The sequence below is a fragment of the Aethalodelphis obliquidens genome, unplaced genomic scaffold, assembly GCF_003676395.1.
Source record: "Aethalodelphis obliquidens isolate GAN/ISIS:26980383/991018 unplaced genomic scaffold, ASM367639v1 scaffold77, whole genome shotgun sequence".
NCBI classification, from domain to species: Eukaryota; Metazoa; Chordata; class Mammalia; order Artiodactyla; family Delphinidae; genus Aethalodelphis; species Aethalodelphis obliquidens.
In genome coordinates this window covers 4,613,011-4,634,043 of record NW_020838021.1, presented here as the reverse complement: position 1 = coordinate 4,634,043, position 21,033 = coordinate 4,613,011, and the positions used below count along the sequence as shown (strand labels likewise).

Genomic DNA, 21,033 nt, shown 5'->3' with positions numbered 1-21,033 from the left:
TCTCCAATCTCAATTTTGCCACTTGTTGGCTGTGAGACTTTACCAAATTATTTACTCATCCCAAGCCTCTGATTCCTTACTTGTAATGTAAGTAGCACTATACCTATGCTATCGAGGTTGTGATGAGAATCAAACAAGATAACTGAATGTAAAGCATCCAGCAGAGTGCTTGGGGCAGAATGGCACTCCATAGATGGTATATATTATCATGTTATTGAGCAGGTTGGCTGAGATTAGGGGATATTGATAACTCTGTCTATACAGCTAGAAAATAACATATAATAATATAGGCCAGTAGCTAGCCTATATTAGTCATTCAATAAATGTTGGTTATTAATGCTGTTTTGATCCCTATGAGTAGCAGACCAAATATAGTTAAGATCAATCGACCGATTCTAACATTATCATGAAATAGACAAAGGAGCAACATTTAGAAAAGTTCATACAGACCTTAATTTGTTTAATCAAATACATTATCCTCTTTTTTACTATGATTAAGTTAAAGTACAAAAACATAACAATAATGGGGAGAATTTAGAGTGAATAACTTATATACCTTTGACATTTTGGGAAATTTACTTGGATTCTCTTTAAGTGGAATTATAGGAGAAATGTTTCTGTTGCTTCTAATCTTAAAGACAACAGAAAAGTAAAGAAACTGACTTGCATAAGGAAAAGCAAATATGTTGTTGCAGATGAAACTAACAGCTTCATCTCTGAATAATAGAAAATTATATCTCAAAGGTTAGGTTCTTTGGGGGGAGGAAGTAAGGAACAGGAAAAAAACTTCAAGCATGTTTCTGGGTCTATTGATTTTTGGAAGGTTAATAGCTTGGTTAGTGTTTTAACTTGAGCTTAGGGGTAAGGATAACAGGAAGAGAGAAAATCTTCTTCACAAATGTTTTAAATCTTCTAATTCCTCTGATTTCGTAGGAGAAACTCAACCTCTCATAACTCATTAGTATTTGCATTATCAAAACTAGGTCTTGGTGGACAAATATCATGAAAGGTGTGTCTGCTGAATTTGCCCCACTGAATCTGTGAGTGGCAAAACAGTGTCATGACTTAAAATACTTTTTTTTCTAATTTAACAAACACTTTGTCTTTTGAAGATGTAAGATCAGTGGAGTTTTCTCTAGGGGGAAAATCATCAGTGCATTTTTATTGCCTTTCTGATTACTTCAGAGGAAAGTTTTTGATAATCTTGCAGCGGGAATACCATTTTCTACTGACAAAAGGTCTTCAGCATCAAGTAAAAATAAAACATAATTGTTATAAAGAGCAGATGGTATATCTATTAACAGTCAACACAATTTCCTAAACATATGGTTGAACAGGTTAACTAAAGGATAAAGTGGTGAGAGGTGTATAGAAAACTGACAGCTGTAAGATACTGTCCCTTCTTTTAAAAGACATGTGTTTTAGGAAAATTCACACAGTAAAATACTGTGTCTGTGAGTTGTTTACCCTTAGGGCTCTAAATCTGCTAACGATCTCAGCTTTATTCACACAAAGGGCTATGAGGAATGACTTCACCCAAAAAAATGACAAGAGCTTGCTGTCTCTGATTAACTAGGGTGAAAGTGAATAACAGTGTGTGTAGACATTGTATTAAAAAGAACATGCTTTAAAAGGCTCTGAGTGCAGTGAAAGAGCCATTGTGATGATTTTTAAACTAAACAGTTCTAAAGAAAGAACTTTGAATGACCCAAGTTATTATCCTTAAGACTCTTCTCTACTCTTAAGTTGTATTTTTAAATCTTAATGGTTCTAGAATCAGTTGTTGTAAAGAAGAACTGGATTGATGCTAGTTTTTTCATTTAAAAAGGTATTTATTCGCTTTTTCTTTTTTAATAGCACTTGAATTAACAGGGCTTCTCTTGCTTATTTCCCTTCTTCATGAAGTTGTTCATCTATGTATTCTCGGTAACAGTATTAATATTATCCAGGTAAGTATTCCTGTTGAAAACATATAAAAAGGAGCATGGCAAGTAACCTAAAATAGCAAATAAAGGAGCATTTTAAAAAGCTTAATCAGCATTTAAACAACACTACTGACAACAACAATATAAACCTTTCTCATTGTGACCTATCCCGAGTAATGACTTTAAGGTAGAATGAGCAATATGCTTAAATAACATCTGTATCACTTTCACCACTGACTGTGTCTTTCTGGAGTTATACTGTCAATTCAAAATCATAGCCAAGGCAGCTTACCAATTGCTGTAGTTAACACAAATACTTGCTCCATCTTTTTTCCATCATTGTAAAATGCCAGATACCAAGGCCCTTGGTCCATATACTCTATGAAACCTGTTTCCTGCAGTGAGGTTAAGATCAGGTTCCGAGGGGAGTGCTGGGTATCATCAGAGCTCTTGGAGTCCTGTTTGACCAGTTGTTTTCCATCCATTAGTTTTACAAAATCAAACTGGAACAAATACAAACACAAATATGAGCCGCTACTTTTACTTCTAAGGCTGATAAACATCTCTCATTTCAATTGTGCTACTTCATACTTCTTTGCTTTGGAGGTGGGCAAAGTGGGAGAAGAGGTTATTCATTCTTAAGAATATCTAAACCCAAAAGCATATTATTAATTCTGAAAAAAATAACTCTCTACTATATTTATAAATGTTATAAACCTTTCGGTTTTAGAGTATTAAAAATAACTGTTTAAAAATAACAAACCAAGAAATATAAAAATTCTTATTTAGTATTATGCAAGAGAATCTTGATATTTTACTAAAGTATCTGATAGAAGATACTTGAAAATAGACATTCCCCTTGAAATGTTACCATGACCTTCTTTACAAATTAAAAAGTTTTACAGTTTTTAAAACAAATAAATGAACAGTTGAAAATTTGAGAACATTCATCATAATTTACTACATTTGTGGTAACATATTTAAATATTCAAAGACCCTGTCCTTTTTTTTTCCTAATCGGTGGACAAACACATGGCACATGTATCCCAAGCCCCAGATGGTTATGATTCCCTATGCTACTTCTTAGATGGAGCAGGGCCTCAAATGGGTTCATGTAAGGAAGAGATAAGGGAAGGAAATTAAGGGAAATGATGTGGCAAAGGTTTATAAAAGGGTCTTGTAAACCATAGAGGTTTTACATATTTGTGTTTTTATTAACAATAACAAGGGAAAAGTTTTACCTGCAAGACAAAACGTGCCTTTTTGACTCATTTCCCTCTTGATTTGCATTCCTTTATTGGGACCACAGGTCAGGAATGTATGGAAGCAGCGGAGGAGGTGTGGGCACCAAAGCTAATAAGTAAGAGGAGGGGGCTGGGAAGGCTCATGACCATCCTGTTCCAGGAAGCAGAACTCAAGTTGCAAGAATATTTTCTTAAACTCCCTTTTTTGAATCTGCTCTGCTAAATGCTAGTCCTTGTTTCTCAGTACCATTTTTTTCATTCGCTTGACTGTGATTATTCTCGATATTTGCTCATTACAAAAACTGTCTGCCTTCACCTTTGACTCCCACATACTTTGCAAGTCACAACCCCTAAACTATTCATCTCACCACTCTCTAAAAGGGTCAAGAAATACCTATAATATCAAATACCTGAGTATGTGTAGGTGGAATGTTTCTTCTGCCATAAATTCCCAGCAGAGAGTCCTTGGCTAAAGAAATATTGAATTTCAGATATATAGGATGGTGGATAGTAATCTGGAAACGCCAGAATAAGCCAGGTGGAATGGTCTGCATGACCTGTGCACCAATGTCAACTTCTCCGGTGTCTATTGCCCGTCCCTTCTGAAACACTGGTTTTAAAAGTAAAGAAAATTATACATAATATTAATCTTAATTTATAAAGCAATGGTTTTTAGATTTTCAAGAACAGGTATATCAAAAAGACTTACTCAGCTCTTTCTTCCTCCTCACCCCACCCATCTTTTAAGACTTTACCCAAATTTAATATCTTCCAAGGAGCCTTCCATAACCAACCACTATATCAGTCTCTCTTTCCTCTAAACTACTATTGCATTTATTTCCATCATTTGAGTCATTTTAACCATTATTTACTGAACTTTGTCTTGATAGCTGTAGGAGATACAAAGATGAGTAAAATACAGTTCTCGCTCTTAACGAACTTTGAATATAAAAGAGAAAATAGGACAAGTACACAAATATCCACATTGTAAAGAAAAATACCTGAGCTGGGTATACAAAGGAAGGAAAAGGTTTTGGTTGGAGGATACTCATCATTCCTAGCTGTCTCAGTCCCCTTTATATTCTTTAATTTTCTCCTTAGCACTTATCACCACCTAACAGAGCACATGTTTTATTTATTTATTGTTTATCACCTGTTTTCTCCCAATAGAATATAAGGTCCATGAGGCTGTGGCTGTTTTGTTTATTGCTTTATCCCCAGTAACTAGAAAAATATAGGCAAATAGTATGTGATCAGTACATATTTATTCAATGAATGAATGAAAGAATGAATCAGAAAAGCCTATGTATGGGAAGTGGTACTGAAGATGGGCCTTAAAGGATGGAAAGGATTTCAACAGAGCTGTTGGGAAGGATTTCCCATGTGAAGGGAACAGCTTGAACCAAAACAAAGAGAGAAACCGTAAAGCTAAGGTGCAGGGTATGGGTATATAGAGAGGAGCAGTTGGAGATAGGGCTGGAGGGAAAGGACGGCATGATATTCTATAGCTCCTTGAGAGCCAGTCCTAAATAGTTTACTTAGTAAAAGATGGAAAGCCATTAAAGGTTTTTAGGAAGAGGGGAGAGGTTGGGTACATTAGAAAGGCTAATTTTGGGACTTCCCTGGTGGCACAGTGGTTAAGAATCCACCTGCCAATGCAGGGGACACAGGTTCGAGCCCTGGTCTGGGAAGACCCCACATGCCCCGGAGCAAGTAAGCCCATGCACCACAACTACTGAGCCCGTGTACTGCAACTACTGAAGCCCGCGCACCTAGAGCCCATGCTCTGCAACAAGAGAAGCCACCGCAACGAGAAGCCCGCGCACCACAATGAAGAGTAGTCCTCTCTAGCTGCACCTAAAGAAAGCCCGTGCTCAGCAACGAAGACCCAACGCAGCCAAAAAAATAAATTAAAAAAAAAAAAAAGGCTAATCTTGAGGCAGAAAGTAGGATGCTTTAGAGCAGGAAGGCACAAGAACGATATAGGAATTATGGGGCAATAATTCAGGTGAATGACATGAAGATCTAAATTTAGGGTAGAACCAACAGCTCATGTGGAAAAAGTACATTCAATCAATTGTAAAATTAATAAGTGGGACTACATCAAACTAAAGAGATTCTGCACAGCAAAGGAAACAATAAATAAATTGCAAAGGCAACCTACAGAATGGGAGAAAATACTTGCAAACCATATGCAGCCATCCCTCAGTTCTGTGAGGGATCAGTTCTAGGATCCCCACGGATCCTAGAATCTGTGGATGCTCAAGTCCCGTATATAAAATGGCAAAGTATTTGCACGTGACCTATGTATATCCTCTCATATACTTCAAATCATCTCTAGATGGCTTACAATACCTAATACAATGTAGATGCTATGTAAATAGTTGCTCACTTGTGGCGAATTCATATTTTGCTTTTTGGAACTTTCTGGAATTTTTTTCCCTGAGTATTTTTGATTCGAGGTTGGTTGAATCCGCAGATGTGGAACCCGAGAATATGGAAGGCTAAATGTATCTGATAAGGCATTAATATCCAAAATATATAAAGAACTTGTACAACTTAATAGCAAAACAGCAAATAATCCAATTTTTAAAAATGGACAAAGGACTCGAATATATATATTTTCCAAAGAAGACATATTAATGGCCGATAGGCATATGAAAGTTGCTTAACATCACTAATCACTGGGGGAATGCAAATCAAAATCACAAAATCACCTCACACCTGTTTGGTTAGATATTATCAAAAACACAAGAGATAGGGCTTCCCTGGTGGCGCAGTGGTTGAGAATCTGCCTGCCAATGCAGGGGACACGGGTTCGAGCCCTGGTCTGGGAGGATCCCACATGCCGCGGAGCAACTGGGCCCGTGAGCCACAACTACTGAGCCTGCGCATCTGGAGCCTGTGCTCCGCAACGAGAGGCCGCCATAGTGAGAGGCCTGCACACCGCGATGAAGAGTGGTCCCCGCTTGCCACAACTAGAGAAAGCCCTAGCATAAAAACGAAGACCCAACACAGCAAAAATAAATAAATTAATTAATAAACTCCTACCCCCAACATCTTCTTTAAAAAAAGAAAGACAAGAGATAAATGTTGGTGAGGATGTGGAGAAAAGAAAACCCTTGTGCACTGTTGGGAGAAATGCAAAATGGTATTGCCATTTTGGAAAACAGTATGGAGGTTCCTCAAAAAACTAAAAATAGAACTACCATATGATACAGCAGTCCTACCCCTGGGTATATATCCAAAGGAATTGAAATCAGGATCCCAAAGAGATATCTGCACTCCCATATTCATTGCAGCATTATTTACAATAGCCAAGATATGGAAACAACCTAAATGTCCTTCAGTGGATAAATGGATAAAGAAGATGTGAGATTTTATATATATATATATATATATATATACACACATATATATATATATATTACTCAGCCATAAAATATTACTCAGCCATAAAAAAGAAGAAATCCTGCCATTGGCAACAACGTGGATGAATCTGAAGGGCATTATGCTTAGTGAAATAAGGCAGACAGAAAGAAGTCGATTTCGTGGAAACAAGAATAGAATGGTGGTTGCCAGGGCTGGAGGGAGGGGAAAATGGGGTGATGTAGGTCAAAGGGTACAAATGTTCAGTTATAAGATGTTTTGAGGATCTAATGTACAGCATGGTGACTATAGCTAATAATATGGCAATGTGTACTTGAAAAATGCTGTCAGTAAATCTTAAGCATTTTCACCACACACACACACACACACACACACGAGTTGACTGTGTTAACTATGCGAGGTGATGAATGTTTTAATTATCTTGATCTTGGTAATCATTTTACAATATATATGTATACCAAATCATCATGCTGTATATTTTAAATATATATGATCATATTTGTCAATTATGCCTCAATAATGTTTAAAAAAATCACATATTATCTGGGAAGTGTAAAACTGGATTATCCTGAAGAATGGTACAAATATCAACTAACTTCAGATTATTATAAATTTTAAAAATCTTATAACTTCAAGCATAAATACTAAAAACGAAAAATTTATTTTTTGAACTAGCATAGAGAAAATAATACTGAGATAAAAATCATTTATCTAAACAAAGGTAAGAAAGGGAAGACAGACTAGATGGGACAATTAGAAAACATAAAAGAAGATGGAAGATAAATTTCATATATCTATATCTATAATTAAAAATAAAGAGTACTGAACTAAACGTTTGTGTTAAAAGGTAAGAACCACCATTTGGAATTAAGAAGTAAAATCTAATTATGTTTCTTACAAAAAACATATCTAAAATATAAAGAGAGTTATTTATAATAAAAAAACAAATTATTTCCCCAGGAAGAAAAGACAAGAAAAAAAGAAAAAAAATGGAAGAAGACAATGTAAAGGACAGTTTTATAGCAGTGCTTCTCAAACTGGAATGTGTAGGGACTTCCCTGGCGGTCCAATGGTTAGGACTCAGTGCTTTTCACTGCCAGGGCCCGGATTCAATCCCTGGTTGGGGAACTAAGACCCTGCGAGTTCCCAACTAATGCCCATGCTTCGTGGTCCACAGCCCACATTCTGGGAAGCAAGGTTCTGAGGACCCTGGGAACCTACGTGTGGGGAATGCGGTGGGGTGGTCAAAATTGTAATTTTGTGTGACTTAGTGACAGTAGCAAAAACAGGAAACCTAGAAGGAGCTGGTTAGTATGAGACAATGTTAGTGTATCAGGTCTTTATTATTTCTTGCCATATTTTCTAATTATTTCAGCTGTGCTAGCTTAATATCAGTTTCTTGGGATTCTTTATTATGTGGTGGTGGGGAGGGAAGAGAGAGAAGCGGAGGGGCAAGAATTAGTTTGCCTTGATTTTAAGCAAGGAGGATTACATCTCAGGAGGGCAAGTTCAATTTGGCCTCATTTCACTCTGCCTTTATATTTTGCAGCCATCAACTCCTTTTCCACACCAAACACAGTTTAAAAACACACATGGTCTCTGTCCTTTGTGTTCACCCACTATAAAATTAACAGCCCATTAAGAAACACACCTGCAGTGGCTTTATTCAGAGGCCAGTGCCTTGCAGCTTTTAACTCCCTAAAATACCTCCATTATTGCTTTCTGTGTTAAGGCTAAGAGTAATAACTATTTTAAGAATGTTCACTGTTAACTGTTAATAACAGATTTCAAATGCAATTTTGAACATAATTATGTATTACAGGACACATAATTTTGTGGAATTGACATTTATAATAAAATATGCCCTTTGAGATGATAAATGACCAACTGAGGACCTTATTTTTCAGTGGAAGTTACTTTTTTCCATGTGAGGCAGAACAGTTTGGTCCCTAAAGGGTTGATTATACATTTAACTCCTAAGGTCCTGGAGCGGACAAATCTCTTCAATCAGCAGTAATTAACAGACCATGTTTATGTGGACACGTCTGTTCTCAATTTAATGTTCAGTTTGTTCAACTGCTATCCTCATTAGGGGCTTTTATCACTTGTTAAAATGCATCATTTGGTCATGCAAACAATATTATAAACATAAGAATTTAAAATGTTTTAGGTTCAATTTCTCCAAAGAAGACATACAGATGGCCAAGAAGCACATGAAAAGCTGCTCAACATCACTAATTATTAGAGAAATGCAAATCAAAACTACAATGAGGTATCACCTCACACCAGTTAGAATGGGCATCATCAGGAAATCTACAAACAACAAATGCTGGAGAGGGTGTGGAGAAAAGGGAACCCTCCTGCACTGCTGGTGGGAATGTAAATTGATACAGCCACTATGGAGAACAGTATGGAGGTTCCTTAAAAAACTACAAATAGAAGTACCATATGACCCAGCAATCCCACTACTGGGCATATACCCTGAGAAAACCGTAATTCAAAAAGACACATGCACCCCAATGTTCATTGCAGCACTATTTACAATAGCCAGGTCATGGAAGCAACCTATTTAGGTTTAGCAACCCATCAACAGACGAATGGATAAAGAAGATGTGGTACATATATACGATGGAATGTTACTCAGCCATAAAAAGGAACGAAATTGGGTCATTTGTAGAGAACGTGGATGGATCTAGAGACTGTCATACAGAGTGAAGTAAGTCAGAAAGAGAAAAACAAATATTGTGTATTAACTCATATATGTGGAACTTAGAAAAATGGTACAGATGAACTGGTTTGCAGGGCAGAAATAGAGACACAGATGTAGAGAACAAACGTATGGATATCAAGGGGGTGGTGGGGGGGTCGGGTGGTGGTGGTGTGATGAATTGGGAGATTGGGACTGACATATATACACTAATATGTATAAAATGGAAGACTAATAAGAACCTGCTGTATAAAAAAAATTAAAAAATAAAATTCAAAAATTCAAAAAAAAAAACCAGCATGGCACATGACAAGTGCTTAATAAATGATCGTTATTATTTGTACCTAGAAATACCATCATTCCTGGTGCTGTGCAATGTAGATTTTCACCATAGTATTTAGCTCATTAACAGCAAATAAATTCACTTTGAAATAAAAAAAAGTGACAAAAAATGTTTTAGGTTCAGCAAACGGTATTTTAAAGGTGCTGTGAACAGTCTCCAATGAATATAGATTCTGTCATTTTTAAAAAATCAGGACAAAACTGGCTGATGGACATTAACCTTTATATATGAGCTTTACCGAATGCTACACCATCTCTCCTTCTGTATTTTACAGCATCATATATTGCATAATAAGGCCACTTAAATGTTATTCACCAAATCTAAAGAAACTCATGAAGTTGTGTTGTTGGAGTTTCCTAGTTATTAGCATTACCAAATATCCAAAGCATATATACATGTCATTTATAAAAATTTTAAAAGAAGATGGTCTTACCCTTTGAGAGCCTGCATCACAGTTAAGACAAGGTAGGTAAAGAGACGTGACAACATGAATGAACATGTGGGCTATAACTTAAATAAAAATAGCAAAGCAAGCTTTTTGCAGTGATTTGGTATTAGAGAAATTCTCACAGCTTGCAGATGGAAAATTTCTCAGCCCCTAACCTTTTAGAGCTTAGTGCATCAGAAAGGAAGATATCTCCCTGTTAGCAATTTACTTCACTAAATAGACTGTTCCTTTTTCACTTCTCCCAAAATTAGTTATGGATTACAATGTAGTGATTATTGGTTAATTTATTATTTCATTATTTTTCTTAATGTAGTTCAAAGGAGGAAACTAAAGAGAAATAAATTACATGCAAAAAAACAATATGTAATGTGATTTCATGATGAAATTCTTCATCAATATAGGTAAGTGGAATAAGTTTGGACAAACTTAACACTGATTCTGATCCTTCATTTGCAAATCGTCAGTGGCAGAGTTAAAATACAGCACTAAGGGTACAGATTTCGTTTTAATTATCATTTTAATACTCATGTTTTAATTATCACTTAATCATTTATTTTACTGAAGCATATCAGAAGGCCCAAGAGGGTCATATTCTTCAGTAACAGGCACTTCCTTGCACAAATCCAAGATGAAGTGCAGACAGCCACGGATTATATCAGACTGTGAAGTACTGTAGCTATCACAGTCTCACCAATATCCACCAATTTAGTTTGAGCTAAACACTCTCTTTACAGGTTGCAACACAGGCATCAACTGCAGAGTAGGAAAAAACAATGGCAGATAGGCTGGGTTGAAGGATGGCAAACTGATGGTGCAAAAGGAGAAGGTCAAGCTACCTGAAAGATAAAATACAGAGGCTGGAATTGGTGACAGACATCATATGTAGTGGTTCTATTGACTAAACCAAAGCTTCGTTCAGACACATACCTGACTACTAATAACATGATTTTAATAGCATTGTCCTTATAAGAGAGGGGGTAAATAACTGGACATATACATGTATTTGTTTTTTCTACTTAATATAGCTAGACTGGATTCAATGATTCTGTGCAAAACTCAGTGGGACATTAGTAGAAGATACTGACACATGGTTATTTAAAAGATTCCACTATCAGGTCCTTGTGTAAAAATGACTAGTTTAAAGGCTTTGGTTGTGTCCATAACAGCAATCTTAGAAGTCTTTTAAAGACATTTGCAAATTCCATAAAAAGTATCTAAGCTAAAAAAGTACCGTTTTAACTGAAGGGAATGTTGTCCAAAGAGATGAAAAAGAAATATGCCTTAAGATTCTATTTCCCCTTCGCTTCATCCTATAGCACAAAATACACAATCAAGTGGCTTTGGTACGTCTTTCACCTTAATTAGTCCTAGTGTGCCTCTCATGTTTTAAGTACCATCTTCTTTGTGTTCTTTCAAATACAATAATTGTTCCACAGTAACAAGTCATTGTGAAATTTAGAATATCAGTGCTTGGAGCAAAATGGGCCTATTCCCTGTGATCCAAAGGTGTTAAGAGATGAAAAGGGGATGGGGAAAAACCTAACCTGTCCATCTATGTGGCTTTGTATAATTTTCCTTATACGAACCATTGAAGAAAAGTATGTATTCAACTCACTTTCCAGATGGTGTATTACACATGCCTTTTATATTGTTATACCCAGGAGTACGCAGGAGAAAGAAAAGGAAGAATGAACCTTGTACATAGTAGGTGTGGGGCTCGAGGGACATTGTTCCAGCTAATGATTAAGAACTCTCCAGACAATAGGGGCTTCTTAGATAATGGGTGAATTTCCAGGATGTCCGGCCCCCTTCCGAGAAGGAGGGAGATAACAAAATGTAAAAAAGGTGTCTGTCAAAGACCAATCAGGCAGCTAGGGACAAGTTCCCTCTCTGGTCCGAGCCTAAGCCGGGACCAATCAGCAGGAGAACACAACCAAATCTATAATTTACATACGGGGAAGTGGGAACCTATAAAACTGACATATTCGCGCCCAAAAGGGTTCCTTCTTCGACCTCCTGCGTGAGGACCAAGGAACCCCGGTGCACCGGCCTTCAATAAACCTCTTGCGTTTTGCATCGGCTTCCGACTCTTGTTGTTTCCTGGGCGAGTCGAAACTCCTAGGAGACCGCGAAGGTCTAACATAGGCGCTTGGTAAATACTGTTTCAGTGAATTAATAAAATAGTAATCTTGATAATTTATTTAGTACTGTTGATCATTTATTTTGACATTTCAGTACAAGGTTTGGTGCGAGGAAGAATTGAAATCATCTACATACATAGACCTTTGGGAATTGACTGTGAATAAAATATGTTCAGCAATGAAATACCTCTGTCTTACTGACAATGATAATAGCTGATTGTGTAGAAAAGTCCATTAACTAATCTTACACTTGAGAAGGACACTACTGTATAAGTGTAAATAGTTATGTCCACACACTGACAGACTTCAGATTCCAGTACAGTATCTTATCGAGTATTGCATACATCTTCTCAGACAGAAATAAAATGGCATTGTTAAAATCTTACCCTTAATTAAAGGACTAATTTTGAATTGCATTTTGACTCTATAGATCTATTTTTGAACACATATCAGCATTATTCATAACAGTCAAAAAAGGTGAAAATCCACAAAGATCCATCAACTAATGAATGGATAAACAAAATACGTTATATCCATACAGTGGAAGATTATCATACAATGGAATATGATAAAAAGGAACAAACCTTGAAAACTTTATGTTAAGTGAAGGAAGCCAGAAAAGAAAAGGCTACACATTATGACCGCATTTATAGGAAATGTACAAATAGGCAAATCTATAGAAACAGAAAGTAAATTAGTGGTAGCCAGGGGCTGGGGAGAGCTGGGGATAGGAAGTGACTGCCAGTGCCTATGAAGTTTCTTTTTGGCGTGATGAAAATGTTCTAGAATTAAATAGTAGTGATGGCTACCCAACTCTGAATATACTAAGAATCACTGAACTGTAGACATTAAATCAGTGAATTATACAGTATGTAAATTACAGCTGGCCCTCCACATCCATGGGTTCCATATCCGTGGATTCAACTAATGGTGAATCAAAAATACTCAGAAAAACAAAATCCCAGAAAGTTCCATAAAGCAAAACTTGAATTTGCTGCACTCAAATATACAACTATTTACATAGAATTTACATTGTATTCGGTATTATAAGTAATCTAGAGATGATTTAAGGTATATGAGAGGATGTGCATAATTTTTACACAAATACTACACCATTTTATATAAGGGACTTGAGCGTCCACAGATTTTGGTCCCTGGGTGGGTCCTGGAACCAATCCCCGTGGATACCAAGGGACAACTGTATATGGATGTACATATTCCTGTCACTTTTAAAAAAAATTCTAATCATACAACTGTATATCTCAACAAAGCTATTACAAAAAATATGGTTGGAAGGTATAAATTGCCATGGATAACCTACACACACATTCACACAAACTATCATGCACTGTCATAAGAGTTTTGATGTGTTTCCAAATGGTATTAGAAGGTCACCTGTTACCTAGAAGCTGAACTGTCTCCTGGCCAGTACTTTTAGGACATGTAATTGGTAGTTCACAGCAGGGACGCCTATTTTCTATATTTTATACAATGTTAGATGTTTGTTATAGATAGGTTACTATGATCACATCCTTCTGGACTTTGGGATAGTGGCAGGAGGGCAGGTCATGGCTCATTTTCTGTAGCTTCCCCCTTTGTACCTTAGAATATAAGTTCCCAGAGGACAGGACAGTCACGTCTGTCTAAATTCTTGACATCTACGTACCAGGCATTTAATAAACACAATTATATTATGACCCTCCTATCCCATAGCTGAGAGTAATGAGGGGGGTACATATCTTCTTGTGCCAGGTCTTGGGAAAGAGAAGCAGCCAGTGTAGGCACCAGTTCTCATGGGTTGTCATATTGCTACAGATTTTGATACATTTTGAGAATCCAGAAAATCTATAATTATATCAAGTTAAAACTTTGTGACTTCCCTGGTGGTGCAGTGGTTAAGAATCCGCCTGCCAATGTAGGGGACATGGGTTCAAGCCCTGGTCCGGGAAGATCTCACATGCCGCAGAGCAACTAAGCCCGTGCACCACAACTACTGAGCCTGCACGCTAGAGCCCGCATGCCACAACTACTGAGCCCGTGTGCTGCAAGTACTGAAGCCCGTGTGGCTAGAGCCTGTGCTCCGCAACAGGAGAAGCCACCACAATGAGAAGCCCGCACACCACAATGAAGAGTAGTCGCTGCTCACCGCAACTAGAGAAAGCCCGCGCACAGCAACAAAGACCCAACGCAGCCAAAAATAAATTAATTAATTTAAAAAAATTAAAACTTTTCTTCACAAATAAAACTCATTACAGAGAGTAATAATAATAATAGTAATCATAATAGATGGTAACATCTATTGAACGTATTGTGTCCTCTTTTTGAACTCCTACCTCTTATTTCCACAATATCAAAGTGTCTCTCTCATACACAGTGTGCCATACAATCGGTGTCAGTTTATCTCTGAGGCTCCTCCCTCCCCTTCTCTCCTCCTGAGAGACTTTGTCCCTTTACCATCTCCTTTCTTACTAGCACCATCCATGTCTCCCTCTCTACTGGTTTCTTATTCTGTATATTCAAACAACCACACATCTCTCTTCTTTAATAAAAAAAAGGAATAAAATGAAACAACTGCCCCTTCATCTAGTTATCAAACTATTTATATCCTTCCTTTCCTTGCCAAACTGTCTCCATCTGCTGCCTCTATTGCTTCATTATTCATTTACCACATAGGTTATTACCACCTGCATTTCCCCCTTACCACCCTATCATTCCAGTCTCCTAAACATGCACTCTTTAAGGTCAACTAGGATTGATTTTTCTTGTTTCTCAAGGCTCAGCTCAAGCTACTTCTATAATAACAATCAACTTTTCATCTTCTTTCTTTTAAGTCTCTTAGTCACCTAACCATCTTATTTCTATTTCTGTACAACAGTTGGTTGCATGTTATTTTGCACTGTGTGTGTATGTATGCATGTTTCTTCCAGCTCTACTATTTAATAGGAACTTTCTCAAGGGCAAAAGCTATGTCTTCTGCTTCATTTTTTAACTCTCCACAGTACTTACTACAGTTAAAATAGCACCTTGACTCAAAGTAGCATTAAAAATCATGAGCTTCTACTCTACGTTTCTGAATACTAAGATTTCATTTTTCTTCCCTTGATATTATTTTAATGGAGAGTTTGAGGTGGTCAAGAATCTCATACAATTCAACTTTTTACATGTATTCTTCCCTCTCACTGAACCACTGGCAATGGCAAGACGGTATCCGTATACAGTCCTGGTGAAGACACCTTTGGTAGCATATAAAATGGAAATAGGAAAAGGCAACTAAAATGACTAAGGGAGCACAGGAGCTACAAGTAGTGTACAGAAGTAAAACCAAAGACTCTTAGTATTAGAAAAGCAAAGGCTAAGAAAGGATTTGTGATTATTATCTATGGGATTGCCAAAGTTATGCATAGGAAAAAATGCAGACTTGTGCATTAGATCCTGGAACTTTAGCACTTTATTTTCAAAAGTAAAGTTTACATCATACTAGAGTTACCTTGACTTCACGAAAAAGCTACTAAATGTTTGAACTTCCTCCAAAAATAATACAGGCCGAAAGATATAACTGGACACTCAACAGGATTAGATATACACATGGTTGATAAATTTCTACAATGGACTGCTTCTTTCAAAAAACTAAGACGTTATAAACATGTTATGGGAAGATCCCGTAGCTTTCAAAGGACTACTCCAGGAGGATAAATATGTCATTCTATAGCATACCATTTAGTGCCTCTGTCAGGTGTAGACTATTGGGGTAGAGGGACCAAAAGGCAGACATATTTCATAGGCATCACAGGAAAGGTATGTTTAAAAAAAAAGTTTAAAAAAAGGGAAAATGAAGATTAAAATGAAACAAGAATGAAACGTAAAACATATATGGCCAAGAACATTTAACATGAATTTTTTATACTGTAAATAAGTTGGCCTTTTAGCATAGTGAACGTTTTCCATAAATCTTTTTAGAAGTCAGGCCTCCAGTATGCTTTAGAAAAGCTTTTGTTAAAACTGAGGTATATTGATAAAGTGATTTAATATAGTTGAAAACAAGCTGCAGCACTCTAGCTGGGCCCCCTGAAACCTTGTGTTAGAGAAACATCTATATAGCATTATAGGAAACATTTACTGTAATTTGCCATCAATCTTTAAAACTAATAATGTTATGCTCCCCACACTGTTGTCTTTGTTAGTGCATTACTACTATTTTATTCATGTGGTTTGTTGTGCTTATATGCATTATTCGCAATTCTACAACAATATCCTAGGCTCTAATATCCTCTAAGTAAAAGATACTGAAACTATGGGCTGACTCAAAGGGCAACTGAGTGCATTTTAATATCGACAAGTCCTATGGACGAATATTGAAGAACCACAGAATTATAATGCAGGACTGTGTTCCATCTGAATGCACAATGATTACCTGGGTGGGGATGGTGCAGTTTTTTACTCTGGTACCACAAAATGGATCTTCACTTACTGACTGGGTCTGTGAAATAAATATCAGTGAAACTGTAAGTAAATTTAGAATTCAACCTGTTATTCAGGGCCCACAACTGTTATAGCATAAATTGCCTCCAAATGTATCTATGCTGTAGGTGGAAAGAAAACAAAACAAAGCCAAAAAACAAGCAACACACACACACACACACACACACACACACACACACACACACCTCTTCAGCTATGTCTACAAGAAAAGGAGGTCAGAAAGGTGCATTCTGTGCTGTTGTTTAATTTTCAATTCCCAAGGGTACTTGCGTGTGTGCAAGTGTATGTGTTCTCCTTTGAGGAGGGGGGAGTGCTTGGGGAACCTAGATCTTTGGTGTGAAATGTAAGATTTGCAAAGTACTCTTCGGGAGAGGAGGGAGATACAGATGGCAGAGTAAGAGGACATGGAGCTCACATCCCCCTACCAACACATCAAAAATACATCTACATGTGGAACAATCCTCACTGAAAACTAAATGGAAACTGGTTAGAAGGACTCCTATACAACCAAGGTTATAAGAAAGATACACACATAATCGGGTAGGATAGAAAGAAAAGTCTTGGCTTGGGACCTGTGCACCTGGGAGGGGAACTGGAGGAAAAGGGATATCACATAGGCGGATACTGGCCCTGGGGAGTGAGCAGGTCGAGCCACAGACTGGACGTCTCAGTCCATGAGTACTATGCGGAGAAGACAAGCCCCCTTAGCTGTCTGGAGGACCGCTGGATCAGAGAGAAAGTCTGGTGAAGCCTGGACTCTGCTTGTGAGGTCTGCCCCAGCAGTTGCTGGGTTTCCTGAGACCACCATGCCATGCACCACAGCCTGAGCTGAGTGAACGCTCTGGCCCGGGTCACTCCACGCCATAGCACGGCACTGGATCTGGAGCTGATATGACCGGGGAAAAGATCAGATCACGGGCCGCCGAGGTGATCCAGTGCGGGGGCAGAGCTATTGTTAGCACTTATTCAGGCAGCGCCTCAGAAGAAGCCCAGATCTCTGACAGCAGCCGCTCTACTGCAGCTCACTACTTGATACATGCGGAGAGTCCAAGCGGGTCCCGCCAGACCTGTGGAGCAATTCCACAAGGGGGCAGGGGTGGCGGAGGCAGTGGGCAGTGATCAACTGTGAGAAACGAAGGGGTCTCGCACCGAGGGTGCATCTGAGTGAAGCCTCAGACACCTACACAGGCAGTGCATCAGACCTCTGTCTGCACATGGGCCCCGCTTATTTCAGCACTCCCCTCCTCTGGGGCAAAGGTCTCAGTGTGGGGAGGGTGAAAATCACACACTTGAAACAGAGCCAGCTCAAGTCAAACCCTTGGGGCTTCTGCTCCAGCAACTTGATTAGACCCTGCCCCTGACAGGGCGGTGATAACCACTGAGCAGAGAGGAAGTCCCACCTCACACCCTGAGCAGCTCTAGTTCCTCCATTTCCAGCCCCACACCTTACCAAGGTGAGAGCTGCCAGCACACCCTGAGGGAAGATGTGATTTGCATCCACGTCAAATCCAGTCCTCCCATCAAAGGCGCTGGGCACTAGCAGTCTGTCTGGGGCTGCTCCCACATAAGAACACTCCTTCAAGACCACAATAGGTAACTGTTTCACCTAAATTCATACAGATGGAGAAAGTTAAGCAAAATGAAAGTGCAGAGGAACTACTTTCAACTGAAAGAGCAAGAGAAAAGTCCTGAAAAAATGAAACAAAGTATCAGATAATAATTTATCAGATAAAGAATTCAAAACATTGGTATAAAAATGTTAACTGAATTACAGAAAAGAAATTATCTAAACAATGAACATTTTAACAAGGAACCAGCCCAAACAGAAATGAATAATCAAAAGCTGAAACAAAAAACGTATTAGAATGAATGAATATCAGACTAAGTGATACAGAAGAATGCATAAGTGGTCTGGAAGATAGAATAATGGAAATCACCCAATCAGAACAGCAGAAAGAAAAACAAATTAAAAAAAAAAATGAAAGCAACTTAAGAGATCTCTAAGATAATATCAAGCTTTCCAACATTTGCACTATAGGGGTTCCAAATGGAGAATAGAAAGAGAAGGGGATCAAAAATGTATTTGAGGAAATTATGGCTAAAAATTTCGCAAACCTGAAGAAGGAAACAGATATCCAGGTACAGGAAGCACAGAGGGTCCCAAACAAGATGAACCCAAACAGCCACAGCAAGAAATATCATAATTAAAATGCCAAAAGTTAAAGATAAAGAGAGAATCCTAAAGGCAGCAAGAGAAAAACAAAGATTCACATACAAGGGAATCCCCATAAGGCTACTAGCTGATTTCTCTGCAGAAACTGTGCAGGCCAGAAGTGAGGGGCATAATATATTCAAAGTCCTGAAAGGGAAACACCTGCAACCTGAGATACTTTACCTAGCAAGACTGTCATTTAGAATAGAAGGACAACAAGTAATAAAATGGCAATAAGTACATACCTATCAATAATTACTTGAAGCGTCAATGGACTAAATGCTCTGATCAAAAGACATAAGGTGGCTGGTTGGATTAAAAAAACAAGACCCTTCTGTATGCCAACAAATTGGACAACCTAGAAGAAATGGACAAATTTCTTAAAAGATATAATCTGCCAAGACAGAATCAAGAAGAAATGGACAATACGAACACAGAGACCACTAGTAGTGAAATTGAAGCTGTAATAAAAAAAACTCCCAGCAAACAGAAGTCCAGGACCAGACAGCTTCACAGGGGAATTCTATAAAACATATAAAGAAGAACTAATACCTATCCTCAAATTATTCAAAAAAAATTGAAGAGGATGGAACACTCCTAAATTCATTCTACGAAGCCACCATCACCTTGATACCAAAATCAGACAAAGACATGACCAAAAAAGAAAATTACAGACCAATATCTCTGATGAATATAGATGCAAAAATCCTCAACAAAATATTAGCAAACCAAATCCAACAATACACAAAAAGAATCAGACACCATGATCAAATTGGAGTTATGCCAAGGACACAAGGATGCTTCAAAATTCACAAATCAATCAATGTGATACACAACACTGACAAAAGGAAGAATAGAAATAGAAATCACATGATCATCTCAATAGACACAGAAAAAGCAGTTGACAAAAATTTAACATCCATTGATAAAAACTCTCATCAGAGTAGGTATAGAGGGAACAAATCTCAATATAATAAAGGCCATTTATGACAAACCCACAGCTAACATCATACTCAAGGGTGTAAAACTGAAAGCATTTCCTCTAAATTCAGGAGCAAGACAAGGATGGCCACTCTCACCACTTCTATTTAACATAGTATTGGAAGTCCTAGCCACAAAAATCAGACAAGAAAAAGAAATAAAAGGCATCCAAATTGGAAAGGAAGAATTAAAACTGTCACTCTTTGCAGATAACATAATACTTTATATAGAAAACCCTAAAGTCTCCACCGAAAAACTATTAGAACTAATAAATGAATTCCACAAAGTTGCAGGATACAAGATTAATATACAGAAATCTGTTGCTTTTCTATATAATAATAATTAACTATCAGAAAGAGAAGGAATAAAATATCAAGGAAAAACTTAATCAAGGAGGTGAAAGACCTATACTCTGAAAACTATAAACATTGATGAAGGAAACTGAAGATGATACAAAGAAATGGGAAGATACCCCATGCTCTTGCATTAGAAGAATTAATATTGTTAAAATGTCCATAAAACCTAAAGCAATCTACAGATTTAATGCAATTCCTATCAAAATATCCAAGACATTTTTCACAGAACTAGAACAAATAATACTAAAATTCATATGGAACCACAAAAGACCCTGAATTGCCAAAGCAATCCTGAGGATAAAGAACAAAGCTGGAGATATCACACTCCCAGAGTTCATACTATAATACAAAGCTACAGTAATCAAAAAGCACAGTACTGGGGCTTCCCTGGTGGCGCAGTGGTTGAGAGTCCGCCTGCCGATGCAGGGGACACGGGTTCGTGCCCCGGTCTGGGAAGATCCCACGTGCCGCGGAGCGGCTGGGCCCGTGAGCCATGGCCACTGAGCCTGCGCGTCCAGAGCCTGTGCTCCGCGAGGGGAGAGGCCACAACAGTGAGAGGCCCGCGTATCGCAAAAAAAACAAAACAAAACAAAAAAAACGCACAGTTACTGGCACTAAAACAGACACATTGATCAATGAAATAGAATAGAGAGCCCAGAAATAAAACCCATGCACCTATCATCAATTAATCTATGATAAAGGAGGCAAGAATATACAATGGAGAAAAGACAGTCTCTCCAACAAGTGGTACTAGGAAAACTGGACAGACACATGTAAAACAATGAGATCAGAACATTTCCTCATACC

General features: G+C 37.8%; 1 protein-coding gene across 1 annotated transcript in view; it reads right to left on the bottom strand.

Moving 5' to 3' along the window:
• Positions 1–3,552: 3,552 nt before the first annotated feature.
• LOC113612446 (teneurin-1-like) overlaps positions 3,553–21,033 on the bottom strand; it is a 299,439-nt gene continuing 281,958 nt past the window's right edge. Inside the window, exon 6 of the mRNA XM_027092334.1 lies at positions 3,553–3,768. Coding sequence (XP_026948135.1) covers positions 3,553–3,768 — 216 coding nt within the window. The remainder of the gene's footprint in view (positions 3,769–21,033) is intronic.